Source organism: Hoplias malabaricus, chromosome 3 (assembly GCF_029633855.1).
Source record: "Hoplias malabaricus isolate fHopMal1 chromosome 3, fHopMal1.hap1, whole genome shotgun sequence".
Lineage (NCBI taxonomy): Eukaryota > Metazoa > Chordata > Actinopteri > Characiformes > Erythrinidae > Hoplias > Hoplias malabaricus.
This window is the reverse complement of record NC_089802.1, coordinates 53758790-53772993: the sequence shown is the minus strand read 5'-3', so window position 1 is coordinate 53772993 and position 14204 is coordinate 53758790. Positions and strand designations below refer to the sequence as shown.

Below are 14204 nucleotides of genomic sequence, written 5' to 3'. Positions count from 1 at the left end.
ATTTGATTGCATTTTCAGTTAGACAAACTTTGACTGCCGAATTTGTGTGACAAGCATAATAGATTTGTAATATTTGCTAATTAACTCCATGCAGAAGGTAACTGCAGAGACTGTGACAGGTACTTGCACTAAAACTACAATTACTCTTCACTTAATAATGGTTCATAACAGAATGAAGCAGAAAACGAGGGGGAAAGCCACATCTTAGCAGTTTACCAGAATTGTAATTTCTGTCATGTTCAATTAGGCCTGCACTGTAAATATAAATACTTAACCCCAGACAAGAGTCATTAAGTTTCCTAACAGTGTTACTGAAGGCACAGTTATTAACACTCTAAGCAGGTCATTGGGTGTGTTTTATAGCATTCATCTACCAGTTCCCCATGTCTAGTGTTCATTCACATTAACAAAACAGCCATTAGTTCACCACCATCACAGGTCCAACGTTTAGCCACAAGGAAAGTAGATGAGAAAGACGAGAGAGGATAAAATGGCTTTTAATAGGTCCATCAGCATGTAGAAGACACATTAACAAATCTTGAGCACCTAGCTAATGCCTTTCAAAATGTAAACAAAGCTATAGATCATAAAAATGGCAATGTGGCCTCAGTAATGCAGAGACAAACTCCCATTGTGTGCTTAGGCATTGTCTCAGAATGACATGAAGAGTCTCTCATGTCTGCTGAACTTCCACCGGCACTTCAATTGCTCACAGCACAAGTGTATGGAAAGACAAATAAAATAAACTCATGAGAATTCCCTTTCTCACCCTTCCACTAATTAATAACATTTTCTATTACACCTGCAACTCCAATTAATAAAAACTCAAAAAAGATAAAAATGCAAAAGCAGCAAACATGGCATTAACCGTAAATTTCACCTGGTTTTAAGAGAATGGGTGCAAATAATTAATGGAAGCACTGATTTCTATGTTTGATCCCTGACATGAAATATATTTCCAGCATAACTGTTATGTACTGGCTATAAAATTGAACATGTGCCAGTGGTATGAAGTGTCATCCACGCAGTGGAAAAGGTGTCTCAGCTTCTGACCCATCGTCGTGAGTTTATTTCTTGGGATGCTGTTTAAAAACAAATAAATAAAAATATTAATAAGTCAACAGCAAACTTAATTCAGTACAAGATCTTTCCTGTTCATGCAGCTCAGAAGGTAAAAAACAACAGTTCTGAAATTGACCAAGAAGGTAATCAAATAATAATGCCAAAGGATCGTGATATTCCACTGAAATAGAAACACATTCAACAAATGAACATGAGAAGCCATGCAAACAAATCCATTAAAAGAAGGAGAGATAAAGTGAAATTCACCGAGAGGGCATTAGTAAGATTAGCAGCTGTTTTGACAGAATTGATCAATGATAATTCAAATTTTCGCCAATTTCTAGACTGGAAATCATAACATTCAAGAACACAGAGTAAAATTATTCTGTCCCAGGTCTGGGCCACATCACCCATTTTTACTGGCCCACCTGCCTCATGTATTAACAGAACTTGGGCTACTTTTGTCTCACATCAGGTTTCTCACAGCCAACACAACCCTGTCTTGGTCAGAAGCCAGTCCGATCATGCTGGCCAAATGTGCATTTTATATATGTGGGCAACTTTGTTCACATTCAGTATTATGGTTGCAAGTCCAGGTATGGAGAATGTCTTGTAACAAAATGCTTTATGATGAAATAAAGTTGCCTGCACTTAATCAAATCTAGGTTTTTTGTCACATACATAAGTAAATAAGGGCAAAATTTATATCACAATATATGTTTCTTAATTTTGGTTGATACAATACAATTCCGATATTGATATGAACAATATATAATCCACACGATTTCTCGCCCCATGGTCTGAGAGTCACTGCAGGATTAGAGATAAACACAGGAAAAGATTTGTGTCAACATGGTTAACAGATTATAATGCAAACACTACAAAAAAAAAATATTGTCAGGTCACATTCACTTGATCAGACATAAATATGATAGTTATTAGCTTCTCATCTGCTTCTGAGTAGACTATAATTTATATTTACAGAATAAGGAGCAAAAATAAAATATGCACCCATTTCATTGTATAAATACTGATGCAAATAACATTTTCACACCATCAAAATGTGGCATTGAAAATAAAATGACTCTACTGAAATAAAATGGAACTTAAAAACCTCCATAAGCGCCGGCATTGCATTTTTTATCATGAACGTTGTTCTTGGCAAGAGAACACAATTGCAGACATCATTGTTATGGTCTCTTGGTCTATTTGGTCTATTGACTTCTTGATGAGATGCGATACAATGTCCCTGCCAAGCATTTCAAACGGCAACCTGCCAGAGAATGCATGACTTGAAAGTAACTGCAGGAGCAGTTCAATAAAAGCTTCAAACATTAACATATTCAGCAATAAAATTATAAAAAAATATATATATTCATGCACTTAACCCAACAGACACAGAGAAAATTAACCTCTGTTTTCCCAGAAAGCAACAAGCTTCAATTTGTACTTCTCCACAAGAAGAGAAGCTAATAGTTAATGGAACTGTCTCTTTAGATCTGATGTCATATCAAATTATAACACAATACTAGTCCCTTTACAACCTTCATTATATTCCCCAGACATGAGCAGCACAGTGGGTCTAAAGGATCAGGTGAACACATAATAAGTGATAGAAAATAGAAGTGCTGGGGACCACTTTAAAAACATTACCATGTTGCAAGAATTAAATTAGGGAAAAGGCAAACATACAGAAAAATGCTGATAGTGTGATCAAGTTGCAAATACGATCACAGCCACTTTTTCACCAGCAGCTCAGTTATCAATCCACTATTTTATGAGGAACCATAAACAAAACTCCATCCAGACATAGACTGAGACTCAAAGGCAGAGAGGCTATTGAAACAAGGGCAAAAGGGTATATTGTAAAGTAGGGATGTATATAATATGCTGCAGTGATCTGAAAATGGCTGAAAAGTGTTCCAAGCCTCTACTCTGCTATTTTTTTGCTTTTCCATTAGGCAAATTTGGTACCTGGGAGCCAGTTCCTTTTTAGCTCCTGCTCTCTCACGGTTTCAAGCAAGCCAAGTAGGGACTAAAACGTAATTTGTAAACCTTGCAGTGCTGATTGGCCAGAGAGATGTGAAGCAGACATTGTAAATCAGACATCCAGCAAAAAAGACGTGCTAAATTCTCCAAGGTCCAGCGGCAAAAACTTTTGTTTTTAACCCACTCAAAATGGCAGCTCCTAAAACTACACCATGGTCTTTTGAAGAGGTACAAATGTGGCTTGGATCAGTGGCTGATGAAAGAATCCAGAAAGAGCTGCATAATGAAACAAGGAAGGAATAAACTCTGCTGATCTCTGAAATTACGCTCTGCCAAGCTGTGATTAATCCCCCTTCCCACTCCCCCAAAAACAACATACCGAGTAAACAATGCTTAAATTTTACCTCCACTGTTGTTGTGGTTTCCAAAGGCCACAGTTCTAGTTTATGCAGTTTGTCACAGCTATATTTCATGGGGTAGCTGTGGTAGTGGAAAACACATCAGGGACCAAGTACCAAAAATTGAGTAGAGTTAAGCAGAGCTGTGTAATCCAAACAGCACGCAGTGGAATAACACCAATTAGTCAAGGCACCCTTCAGAGGTCAGGCAAGCTAACCACAACCACAAAGACCATTTTGAGGCAGAGATTATTCTAAATACGTTTTCTCAGGCAGAAAATGCATTTGCACTGCTGCTAGTGCTAAATAACAATTTCACAAATCATCTTCTTACATTTAAATTACTTTGTACTCGTTAGAAAAAGAAATAAAATCCCTTTTATTTAAAAAAATTGAAGGGGTAACTCTGACCTTTTCAGCCTACCCAACAAACAGTTTAAATATACCCACATAAAACTGAACTGCTGCATACATTTTTAGAGTCATGTTAGTTGTACATGTCTTTTTTTTTTCCCTCTTCATTTCTGATTCATTTAACTGCTTCCTAAAGAGCTGTAATAGAACTTAATTGTTATGAGATGGGAGCTTTGCACCATTAATTTTCTAGCACATGTGCTCTGTAATGACCAGCAGCCTTGCTGAATCTCTGTGTCAAAAGCCCTGTGGAGAATATACACGGATTATGCTGCCTGCCTGCTACAATCTTCTGTTTCACTGCCTCATTTCACACCGAAATATTTCTGGGGGATAACTGTCAGCTTGCAACCGGCACCAATTCATCTTGATTCAAGTGCTGCAACTTGTTATGCACCTGGATATAGCTTCTGAAAACAGACAAGCTGCAACCTATTAAAACAGCTGCCTTATGGGTTAAATGCGTACCAGGATCACTCTGCGCTAAATAATATGTGCACTGACATATGGTTTAGTTACTGAAGCATAATTTCAGGCAATTAGATTTGTTGAAAAAAAGTGACACCCATTATGGGTTTGAAAGTGCCAGAGGGCAAGAATATAGGCATCAGCCACAGAAAGTCACATGGTGGCTGTTAATGTCTTTAACATGGAGATAACCTTGGTACCAGACGCAGATACAGCACTGGCCATTTGCAGGATGATTAATCATTACCTAGGGAACAGACCTTATTGAGAGTGGTGTTTGTGTGCATGTGTTGTCAACAGGCTTATGTGAATGATTATGGATCTGTGAGCGTGTGTGTGTGTGTTTCTGAGTGCAAACACACTTACGGCAGCACTGAGAGCTTGGTCCAGGTCGGCAATAATGTCCTCCTCATCCTCCAGTCCCACAGAGAGGCGAATGAGTGTATCACTGATGCCCAGCTCCATCCGCTCATTTTCTGGCACCGAAGCATGAGTCATAATCGCTCTGTTACACGAAGGGCAGATTTGCATCATCATATCACTGGATATACAGCTGACAAAAGATCCCTTATCTCTACATTAACAATTTGCTGGAGGCTTATGACAGATCAAATCTAGTTTTAGGGGTACAATCATTTAGTTAGTATGACAGATTGAATTTGGTTTTTAGGTTGAATCATTCCAAGATTATTAAATGACATCTGAAAAGTGAGAGGACAAAAGGATAATTAATTATACATTACACCTATCCAATTTTGACCACAGAGCCTTTGAACCTGTACAGATATTTAACTATTTAATAATGTATTTTAAGGGTCACATCTATTCTAAATGTAAGCTGTTTGGCGCACAGTAAAATGACCTGAGCCACTGATGGACGGTAAGAGCTCGGCTTGCATATGCAGTTCAGTTACAAACTACTAGTGCCACCCAGTGGAATTTAAGGATTGTACACCTTTAAAAACAGACTCAATGTGTGTGTGCGCGCGCTTCTTTTATGACATTTTAAGAAATTACTATGTGAATCTGATGTTTCAGTACATTAAACAGTACTATTGCACCAATTAGAATGCCAAAGAGAAATAGGGCCCCTTGTTAACAGTGTCTAAGTTACAGCACAGCCATGTTAAAATGAAAGCATGCTGAATTAAGAGAAACAGCATGAAGTATTTGTTTGCAAGGTGTCAACATGCGGCACTCACGGATGTTCTGCCAAACTCTCATAACCTCCCAGACTCTCAGCAAGTGCAAATAACTGAAACAGAAAAAAAATAAATCAAATGGGGGAAAAAAACAAAACAAAAAAAAAGCAACATCTGGTTCAGGAATATTTTGATGAAGCTAGAGTTTCATTCAGGGAAAAGCGTAAAGACTATGGGATGCCGGACTCATTATGCACACTTGTTTAATTGGTCCTCTGGACAATTCCATCTGTTCAAAATATTCATTCAATATTCTTTTCCAAATCACCTTGAGGTTGTTGAGGAAAGCTGTTGCATGCTCCAGTTTGCCTTTAATGTAGAAGGTGATCATCCCTGGGCAGCCTGTGCACTGCTTTTTCATTAGCTCGTGCTGAGGGTGAGATGGCAGACCTGGCAGAGCAAGAGATGCACAAATTATTCTATTCCAGAATTTAATTTACACCCACATTTCCCAAAGCCATTCTCCCTAGATAAGAACAATGGCTCAGTATATGAATATGTTGCCCCCTGGTGGACATACTTAAATTGTGTTATATTTGCATTATGTTTACTTCCTTTATGAAACAGTAGACTTAACACCTAAAGGAGTCTATATTCTTTTATCTTCTCTCCATTTCTGTGCGTAAATGATCTTTGGCATAAATCTTTAATTATTTACTTTTTCAGAGAACCGGTCTGTACCAGTCTATGACAACACCCCTTTAAATACTGTGTATAATTATTTAATGAGAGCTAATTTATCTACTACCAAGCACTAAGTCTACTCACAAAAGGTTCCTTACTAAAATTATTTAAATGTATGTAGCTTATATGCATCTTGCCTTACAGGTTTTAAAATTACACTCATATCTTTGTCACCTGGGAAAATAACTTTGTCCACCCTGGGGTCACCCTCTAGGAACTGGGCAACAGACAATGCATTCTTGAAGTGCTGCTTCATTCTCAAGTGCAATGTCTTTAGTCCTCGATTACACATGTAGCAGTCAAATGGAGAAGGCACAGCTCCCAAAGCTGAGGAGGGGGGAAAGAAAAAAAAAAAAAAAAAAAAAAAAAAAAAAAAAAAAAAAAAAAAAAAGAATCATAAAACAATGGGTTTAAATTTCTGCCCAAAGAACTCTACACAACATTTTTCCCCTGCTGTAACGCACATGAATCCTCTTATCCTATAATCAACAAGAGATCCACAGGCTGAAGCATGTTAGGGAAAGTGCACAGCATATTCCTCCCAAGGACTGAGACTCTCAATTATTACACAAGCAACCGTTCATGCTCCTAAGTAGAACATGTTACAAAACATCTGTTCCTGTCCAGTTTTGGAAGGAACAGATGATGATCTGATCCAGCTTTATGATCATTGTACAAAAGTACAACAAATTTGACCTCTGCATTTAACCCTCCCATTAACCCACCATAGGAGTAACACACAGTTTGGGAGCAATAAATACACACTTGAAGCAGCAGGTGTCAAGAAGCATTTTTAGGATCAGGTGCCTCGTGGTTGTGAGGACCAAATTATGGTCCAAAAATCAAGGTAGTCTAAATTAAGTTTGTATGGTGTTCATTTTTATTTTTTAGAAGATGAAAGTCTATATGTGATGCTAGCGCGCTCTCTCTCATATATTTTACAAAAGAATGTTGCAATGTTGTAGACTCTATGAAGACTTGTTTCTTTAAGGTGTTCTTGATTTGACAAAATATTTTACTGATAAGCCAGTGTAAAACTACTGACCAAGAAACTATTCTAGAAAGATCCACAAAACCACAATATATTAATTTCCTGCCGACTTTGAAGTAGGAACATTGCCTTGCCATGGGACGGCATCTAGGATGGTACAATATACCCAGTTATATCAATATCAAGAGGCAGTTATGCAATGCAGCAGCAGATTCTCATAAGATACAATTTCTATAGGTCCTTCTAGGTTTAAAAAAAATTAAAAAACAAGAAAAAAGCCAAGTTGCACATCTGTCCTTCTGTAAATTAAGGAAATACCTCAGAAATGAAATATCACATTCAAAAATTCTTTCCCAGAAATATTATAACAGCAGATGTCCTTCTCCCACACTGGTGCCCTCCATGACCCTGCCAGAGCTGTCCAAACCTAGATACAATGGACTTACGACCCCTTTGAAAACATTCGCATATTCGTACAAATTTGTAACTATTCTTTGATATAAAGTATTAAAATTTGTACAAACATGCAGGTTTTCAAACGGGTTGTAATATTTTTAGTTTGATGATCTTAATATATATTCTGGGTATCAGGCATGCGTGACCTATCATTTATATATATATCTTTCCTGACATACCCTACTTTTTGCTGTTGATTTTGTTGTCTGTATGGTTCAGGCACAATACACTGTATATAGAACATAAAATTGTAAAAGGTTGCAACAGTGACATTTGACACAGGCTATCGTGTAATTGGTGTGAACGGATATACAATATATTTAGCTGCACCCACACAAACAAACAGCAAATTTCAACAAAACTGACATTTTGGAAGGTGACTTGGGTATGAAATTAGATTAAATGTTCATTCTTGACAGAAATTAAATGGTCACTCTGCTGGAACTTTAAACTGGTTAGAACCCCAGGTCAGGTAATTAAATTGGTATCAGGAACGATTTGCAACTTACTTAAACTGCATACGTAACAGAGCCCCAAAAAACAGAAAGAACACTCAATAATTCACCAAACCTATAAAGATCATATTTCAGCCGCTTTTTTTTTATGATTTGACTTTTAAGCTGGATATACAAAATGTCTCACCATTTTGTAAAAACTTCAGTTGTTCATAAATGTCCTCCCGGCTGACAGAAATCAGCCCCATAACAACATCACTGTGTCCTGAAAATGCAGAGAATACGGTTAGCTCAAAAATATTCAAAACTAAGCAGAATTGTTTAAAAACATTTTGACTTATGTTGACTTATATTTACCATTCATGTACTTTGTTGCAGAATACATGCAGATGTCAGCTCCTAGAGCCAGGGGGCGCTGTACATGACAAATATTAGTCAAATTAAATAAGTATTTTAATCCAAATTCACAGGACAAAGGTGATAGCTAAATTCTTCCCTTGTGTTCATGACCAGAAACAAAATACTGAATGATGTTTTGAAATGTTTGGTAATAAACTACTAATATTACTGATTATAAATATGTATTGTGTTATTGTTTTGTTGTCTTTTTTAAAATATTACAATATTCAGAATGTAGGCAAAAGCAAGACCAACCTGGAAGTAGGATGACATGAACGTGTTGTCTACAACAACAATAATATCTTTGCTGTATTCATGGGCCATATCTGAACAGGCCTGGATATCAACAACTTTCATAGTTGGGTTTGTAGGAGTTTCAATCCACAGCATCTATGAAAAGAAAGCAATACATTATTTTGCAGTCTAAATGATGCAGCAGTATGCTTGCATTATCAAATTGTGATAATGCAAGAAACGCAAGTGATGAATCATGGAAATAGTGTAATTATTATAATTATACACAGGGTAAGTTCAGCAACCGACTATCCTTAACAACTACGGTTACTCATTGAGCCCAGCCCATGAGTACCCAAAACAGCCACTGTATCACTAGCTCTTCACAGGGGTCATCAGGCAGGGGCCTCCTCTCTTTGGTGTTTCACTGAATTATGCCCACAACACCTCCAGAAGGCTCAACAGTGAAGTCTGGCGTTCCGGACCCACCCCGCCTCCAAGCCAGTTTTAGTCCTACCTTACCTTTTACCATCAACAACCATAAATCCACACTGGCCTCCCTGGTGACTAAGGCTGTACCTAGCCCCACTGGCACCGTTAATGCATGCTCAGTGCCACCAGTTCCATGTGAACTTTACGTGCTATGTCACGAACAATCCCAATAGCACCTCTACAGTGCATTAAGTGTAAAGTATCAGATTTTGTTACACAGCCTAAAAAGAAGATTGGATCACTTTTATGAAATCTACTGCTCAATATTATAAAAGAACTGCTCAATCAGTCCAAAAGCCCAAGAGACATACCTTTGTATTAGGCTTAAGAGCTGCCTTTAAAACTTCAAGCTTTGTGCAGTCAGCAAAGGAGACCTCATAGCCAATTTCTGCAGCTACTCTTCTGAAATAGCGATTGGTTCCTGGGGAGGAGAACAAGAAATAACTAAATAAATATTCTTTATATATATATATATATATATATATATATAAATAAAGTTAGAATGAAAAAATAAATTTAGAAGAACCGTGTAAAGAATTTGCCCACCTCCATAGACATCATTCATACACACTATTCCATCCCCAGATTTCAGCATGTGCGTAATGGTCAAAGTGGCAGCTAATCCAGATGCAAGAGCAACACCTTTCAAAAATAAACCACAACAATGCCGTTACTAACAAAAATATGCCTAGACAATTATTTACACGTAGTTATAAAATAAGGAGGACGTAGCAGAATTAGAAAATAAGTGGAAGACGTATGTATGTGTGTGGTGTTAAAATCAGGTTACTGTGCTTTTTAGTTGAGTTAGAGAGCGTATCTGTTGAAGGTTAGTGTGGTAGTGTGATGGTTACACCTGTTCTCTTTTCTACTGTACACAATGACATTATCATGTTAATAGCGAACTTACAGTACTTAGCTCCATCCAGAGCAGCAACCGCCTTCTCGAGGCAGTTGCGGGTGGGGTTCCCACTTCGGCTGTACTCAAAACCCTAGTGATCAAATACATTGTTTATTTATATTACACACACATCTCTTAAAAAAAATAATAATAAATAAACACACTGAATAATAACCAGTAAAGCGCAACAACATTAAAAGTATGAAATAATTATACTGAGGAGTATTAAAAATGTGTCCAGTTGTTATGTTTCAGTGACTGAAAACAATCTAGCATACAGTTCACAGGCCTTCAAAATCTACTACCAGTCTTCTTTGACTTTCTGATATTCTTATAGAACAAACCTATTCTTTGTCAGTCAACTCATACAAACGTAATAAATGAAAATATGTGAATTGTTAAAAATACACTGTTGCCTCAGACATTGATTTATGGTCATTTGAATTATATATAGGTCGGCACAGTGGCACAGCAGGTAGTGTTGCACTCACACAGCTCCAACCTGGAGGTTGTGGGTTCTGTCTGTGAGGAGTTTGGTGTGTGTCTGCGTGGGTTTCCTCCGGGTGCTCCGGTTTCCTCCCACAGTCCAAAAACACACGTTGGTAGGGGGACTGATGACTCAAAAACAAAAAGTCTCAGAATGTGTGAGTGTGTTTCGCCCTGTGAAGGACTGGCATCCCCTCCAGGGTGTGTTCCCTCCTTGTGCCCAGTGATTCCAGGTCCCACCGTGACCCTGAATTGGATAAGCGGTTTCAGACATTGAATGAATGAATCATATATTTAAGATCAATTCATAACAGACAAGTACATGTAGGGCTTTGTGAGACAATCAGCGAAAGGTTTTTAAACTATTATTTTTCATTACCACTATGTAATTCTCTTAATTAACATTCAATATAAAAACAATAAAAGATCATTTCAGTGTATAATTTCTATTTTGGAGAGTAAATTATAATGATTTATTGCAGCTGTAGCTACAGGTAAAGGTACGTTTCTTTATAATACTGTATTGCAACAAGCCACTTTAAAAGCCTTTCTTATACATAATTAACATGTCCAGAGATATGAGTCTCATTTGAAATGTCTGAAACTGTATATAGCACATGACATAACATCTTAAATACACAACAATCTGTGACATAACATCATGTTGTGCAAATCTGATGAGAACTTATCACACAGCTACAAATTCTGAAATTGCCCAAGTTGGCTTCCATTTTGACACAGAAGCATGGTGGGTGCATTTTACCAGTAACCTAGGATTCATTTAAACTTCGCTAACACTTGAAGAAAGTAAGATATTTCCTCTCAGTAATTAAAATGAGAATAGGTGTACAAAGGTCATAGGAGTGCAAGGTTAATTGTTGTTTTTATGTGTGTCATTTCAGGGAACAACACTGACTATTTGCTGTCCCACAAAATCCAAATGTCGCCCAATGCTGAATTGAGCTCTGAGCGACTACAAAGGTCTTTGACTTAACTGCTCAAAGCAGAATAGTTTCTTTTGTCCTGAACAACAAACACATCTCACCTGCTTTTAAATGTCCCTGATGGGCAAAACAAAAAAGTGAGCTGCAAATGAGGGACAGTGTTATACTTTTATACTATATATTATTGATACTTATTATGGTATACATGGGTAAATCTGAATAAAACCTACATGGGCTAGTTATGGCATTAAGGGAATGTGGTGATTAAACTGTAGAATTTACACAAATTAAACAAATAGTGGTGTGTTTTTAGGCTCCTTGGAAATTTTGATATTTTATCGTCCTCTGGGAAGTTAATGTTTACTTTTAACAGAAAACAAGTTTATGAATGAATATAAACTGTGTCCAAAGTAGTGAGCATTTTATCATTTCCCAACAGTTTCTCAATAAGTACCTAGAGCCACTCCCCAAAACAGTCACTTATTGGGGCACATTTTATTCTCTTTGTGCATTTCTATGGCAATATTTCTGTTTCTCAAAAACCATAATGTGAACCTAATCTCTGTGGACTATGTAAAAGTTACTTACATTATCGTGTACAATTATGACATTACTAAAAGAAAGCGCAAATACATTTATCGTGAGTGCAGAAGCCATATTTTCATCATATCTTTTATAATGTACAAACAGGCCGTGAGGATATGTGAGACTGAAGGGAGCAGCTGGTTTAGCCGGATCGAGTTAATTACATCAACACGGCCAACGGTCAGAGGAACACATCCGGCAATGTACGGTTTTACACTGGAGCCAGGACAATAACACAGGCATTATTCATCCTTAGTTGTTAGATAATTTCACGTTAGTTAATGAATATCACCGCAAAATATAATAACAATAATAATTATAAAGCCATTTACACCCATTAAATCGTGTTTTTTTTTTTTACCAGTAGACTAATGATAGAGACTACACCGGTTTATTTTCAAGACGACCACACACATAGACCGATAGAAGTGTTTAAATGTGTTTAGAAACAGTCACTGTTCAACCACGTGGAATCTTTTACACCGCGAAAACGAGTCTAACAGGAAGAACCGATCCTACAAACAGCTGCAGGGTCCCCCAGCTGTAATGTGACCAGCCCCTCTTCAATGTGCTCTGCACTATCTTTGTCCTGCTGCAGTGCCTCGGTTACTCACCGCATGTTTCCCCGGTCCGTACTGTTTGAAGGTGGTGGAGAGTGAAATGGGAGGCACAACAGCCATAGAGCTCCACTGCTCGGGCTCCTGACCCACGTGAATCGCGTCCGTTGCGAAGGACCTGAACTCCGGTATGAAGCCGGTGAACGCGGCGCTTTTCTCTGAGGACCGTGAAGCCATGATGTAGAAGATTTCATCCACAGGGGGCTGAGATCACACTCGCAGTTCAAGATCAGAACCAGGCGCAAGAATTAACAGTCAACGCGGGGGGGAACTCTGTTAACGTTTAACCTGGGCGAGTACTTACATGTTTTTTAACCACGCACCGGGACGGCCATTGGAGAGCGCGTGGGGGCGCGGTGGGTCATGTGACCCACGTTCACGAAGACACTACGTCCCGATGATGCAACACGCTCCGATGTGACTGTAGATTAAAGGTGCAATAGGCGATTTTAATTCATTTTAAACTTGTCCAAAAAAATTTAAACGTGAAGAATAGTTTTTTAAACGATTAAAAATAGTTATTTTTGCAATGGCATAATCAAGTGCATTCTGTTCCTAAGAAAACCTTTTCAGAAAACTACACCCCTCGGTGTGGTTCACCTGCTTGGACTCTAGAGGTCGCCTTGACTAGTGCACCAGTAGATTTGTCGGGATGTGCAACCTCTGGCTATAACACAAAATAACAGACACTCAGGTGAAATAAACATTTAGCCACACTGAACATAATGACATTTTGTGCTTTTGAGAACGAGTAATCCGAGTCAGTCCTGTTCTGCTGAATTTATAGCACAATAAACAATGTGCCCCAGGGGCAGAGGATAATCTCTTCTACAGCTGTAAAGTGAGAACTTAAAGGGAGTATTCTGATATTTTAATTTGCCTGCATAATTAAACAGTTAAGATTCAAATTATATTCAGTTTGTGACTGAATGTGGAACATTCCATTCTAGAGCACCCTGAGTCAGAATAACTCACAGTTGTGACATCAGAAGTATTTAAAGTGCCTATCCAGTAATTGATTACACTTGTATTTTTCATTTCAGTTCATAAGCATTGCATATTTATATGCAATGCCTTAAAATTGGCTTAGATTTAGCTCTATAGATTTGCATTCATTTGTACATGTATGCAGAGCTATGAATTTTCAATTTGTTTTAGGCCTTTTATTCCACCCATACTTCCACCAGGTTCATGCATCTCAAAAGACCCACGCTGCAGGTGAACTGGTGATTTCATTAGGGTTATGATGTAAGAAACCCTGGCCGTCTGAATTTGCTTACTTCTGCAGTTTCCAAACACAAATGCTCAGCCGTGGCTGTAGCTGCTTTTTTATGAATGGTACATCTTCTAGCACAACACCAACACCTAAGAACAACACCACATGGACATGTTAAATAGGTTATAGGCAGGTTCATAGTGGAGGGGGT

At 37.9% G+C, this 14204-nt stretch overlaps 1 protein-coding gene across 1 annotated transcript; it reads right to left on the bottom strand.

Annotated features, from left to right (window-relative positions):
* Positions 1–481: 481 nt before the first annotated feature.
* LOC136692692 (cystathionine gamma-lyase-like) lies at positions 482–13143 on the bottom strand. Its single transcript, XM_066666296.1, has 12 exons — positions 12775–13143; positions 10155–10236; positions 9791–9886; positions 9556–9665; positions 8774–8908; positions 8477–8534; positions 8307–8384; positions 6392–6544; positions 5802–5923; positions 5534–5586; positions 4698–4836; positions 482–1082 (listed from the first exon to the last, which is right to left on the bottom strand). Exons 1-12 carry the CDS (start codon positions 12952–12954, stop codon positions 1068–1070), a joined length of 1221 nt encoding a protein of 406 aa, XP_066522393.1. The 5' UTR covers positions 12955–13143; the 3' UTR covers positions 482–1067.
* Between the last annotated feature and the right edge of the window lie 1061 nt (positions 13144–14204).

Excerpts from the sequence above, each read along its gene's own strand:
- LOC136692692 (XM_066666296.1), bottom strand. The coding sequence starts at position 12,954 with ATGGCTTCACGGTCCTCAGAGAAAAGCGCCGCGTTCACCGGCTTCATA. Across the intron at positions 8,535-8,773 it reads TCATGTCATCCTACTTCCAG|CGCCCCCTGGCTCTAGGAGC; the intron begins GTTGGTCTTGCT and ends TGTCATGTACAG. Across the intron at positions 5,924-6,391 it reads GGACAAAGTTATTTTCCCAG|GTCTGCCATCTCACCCTCAG; the intron begins GTGACAAAGATA and ends TTGCTCTGCCAG.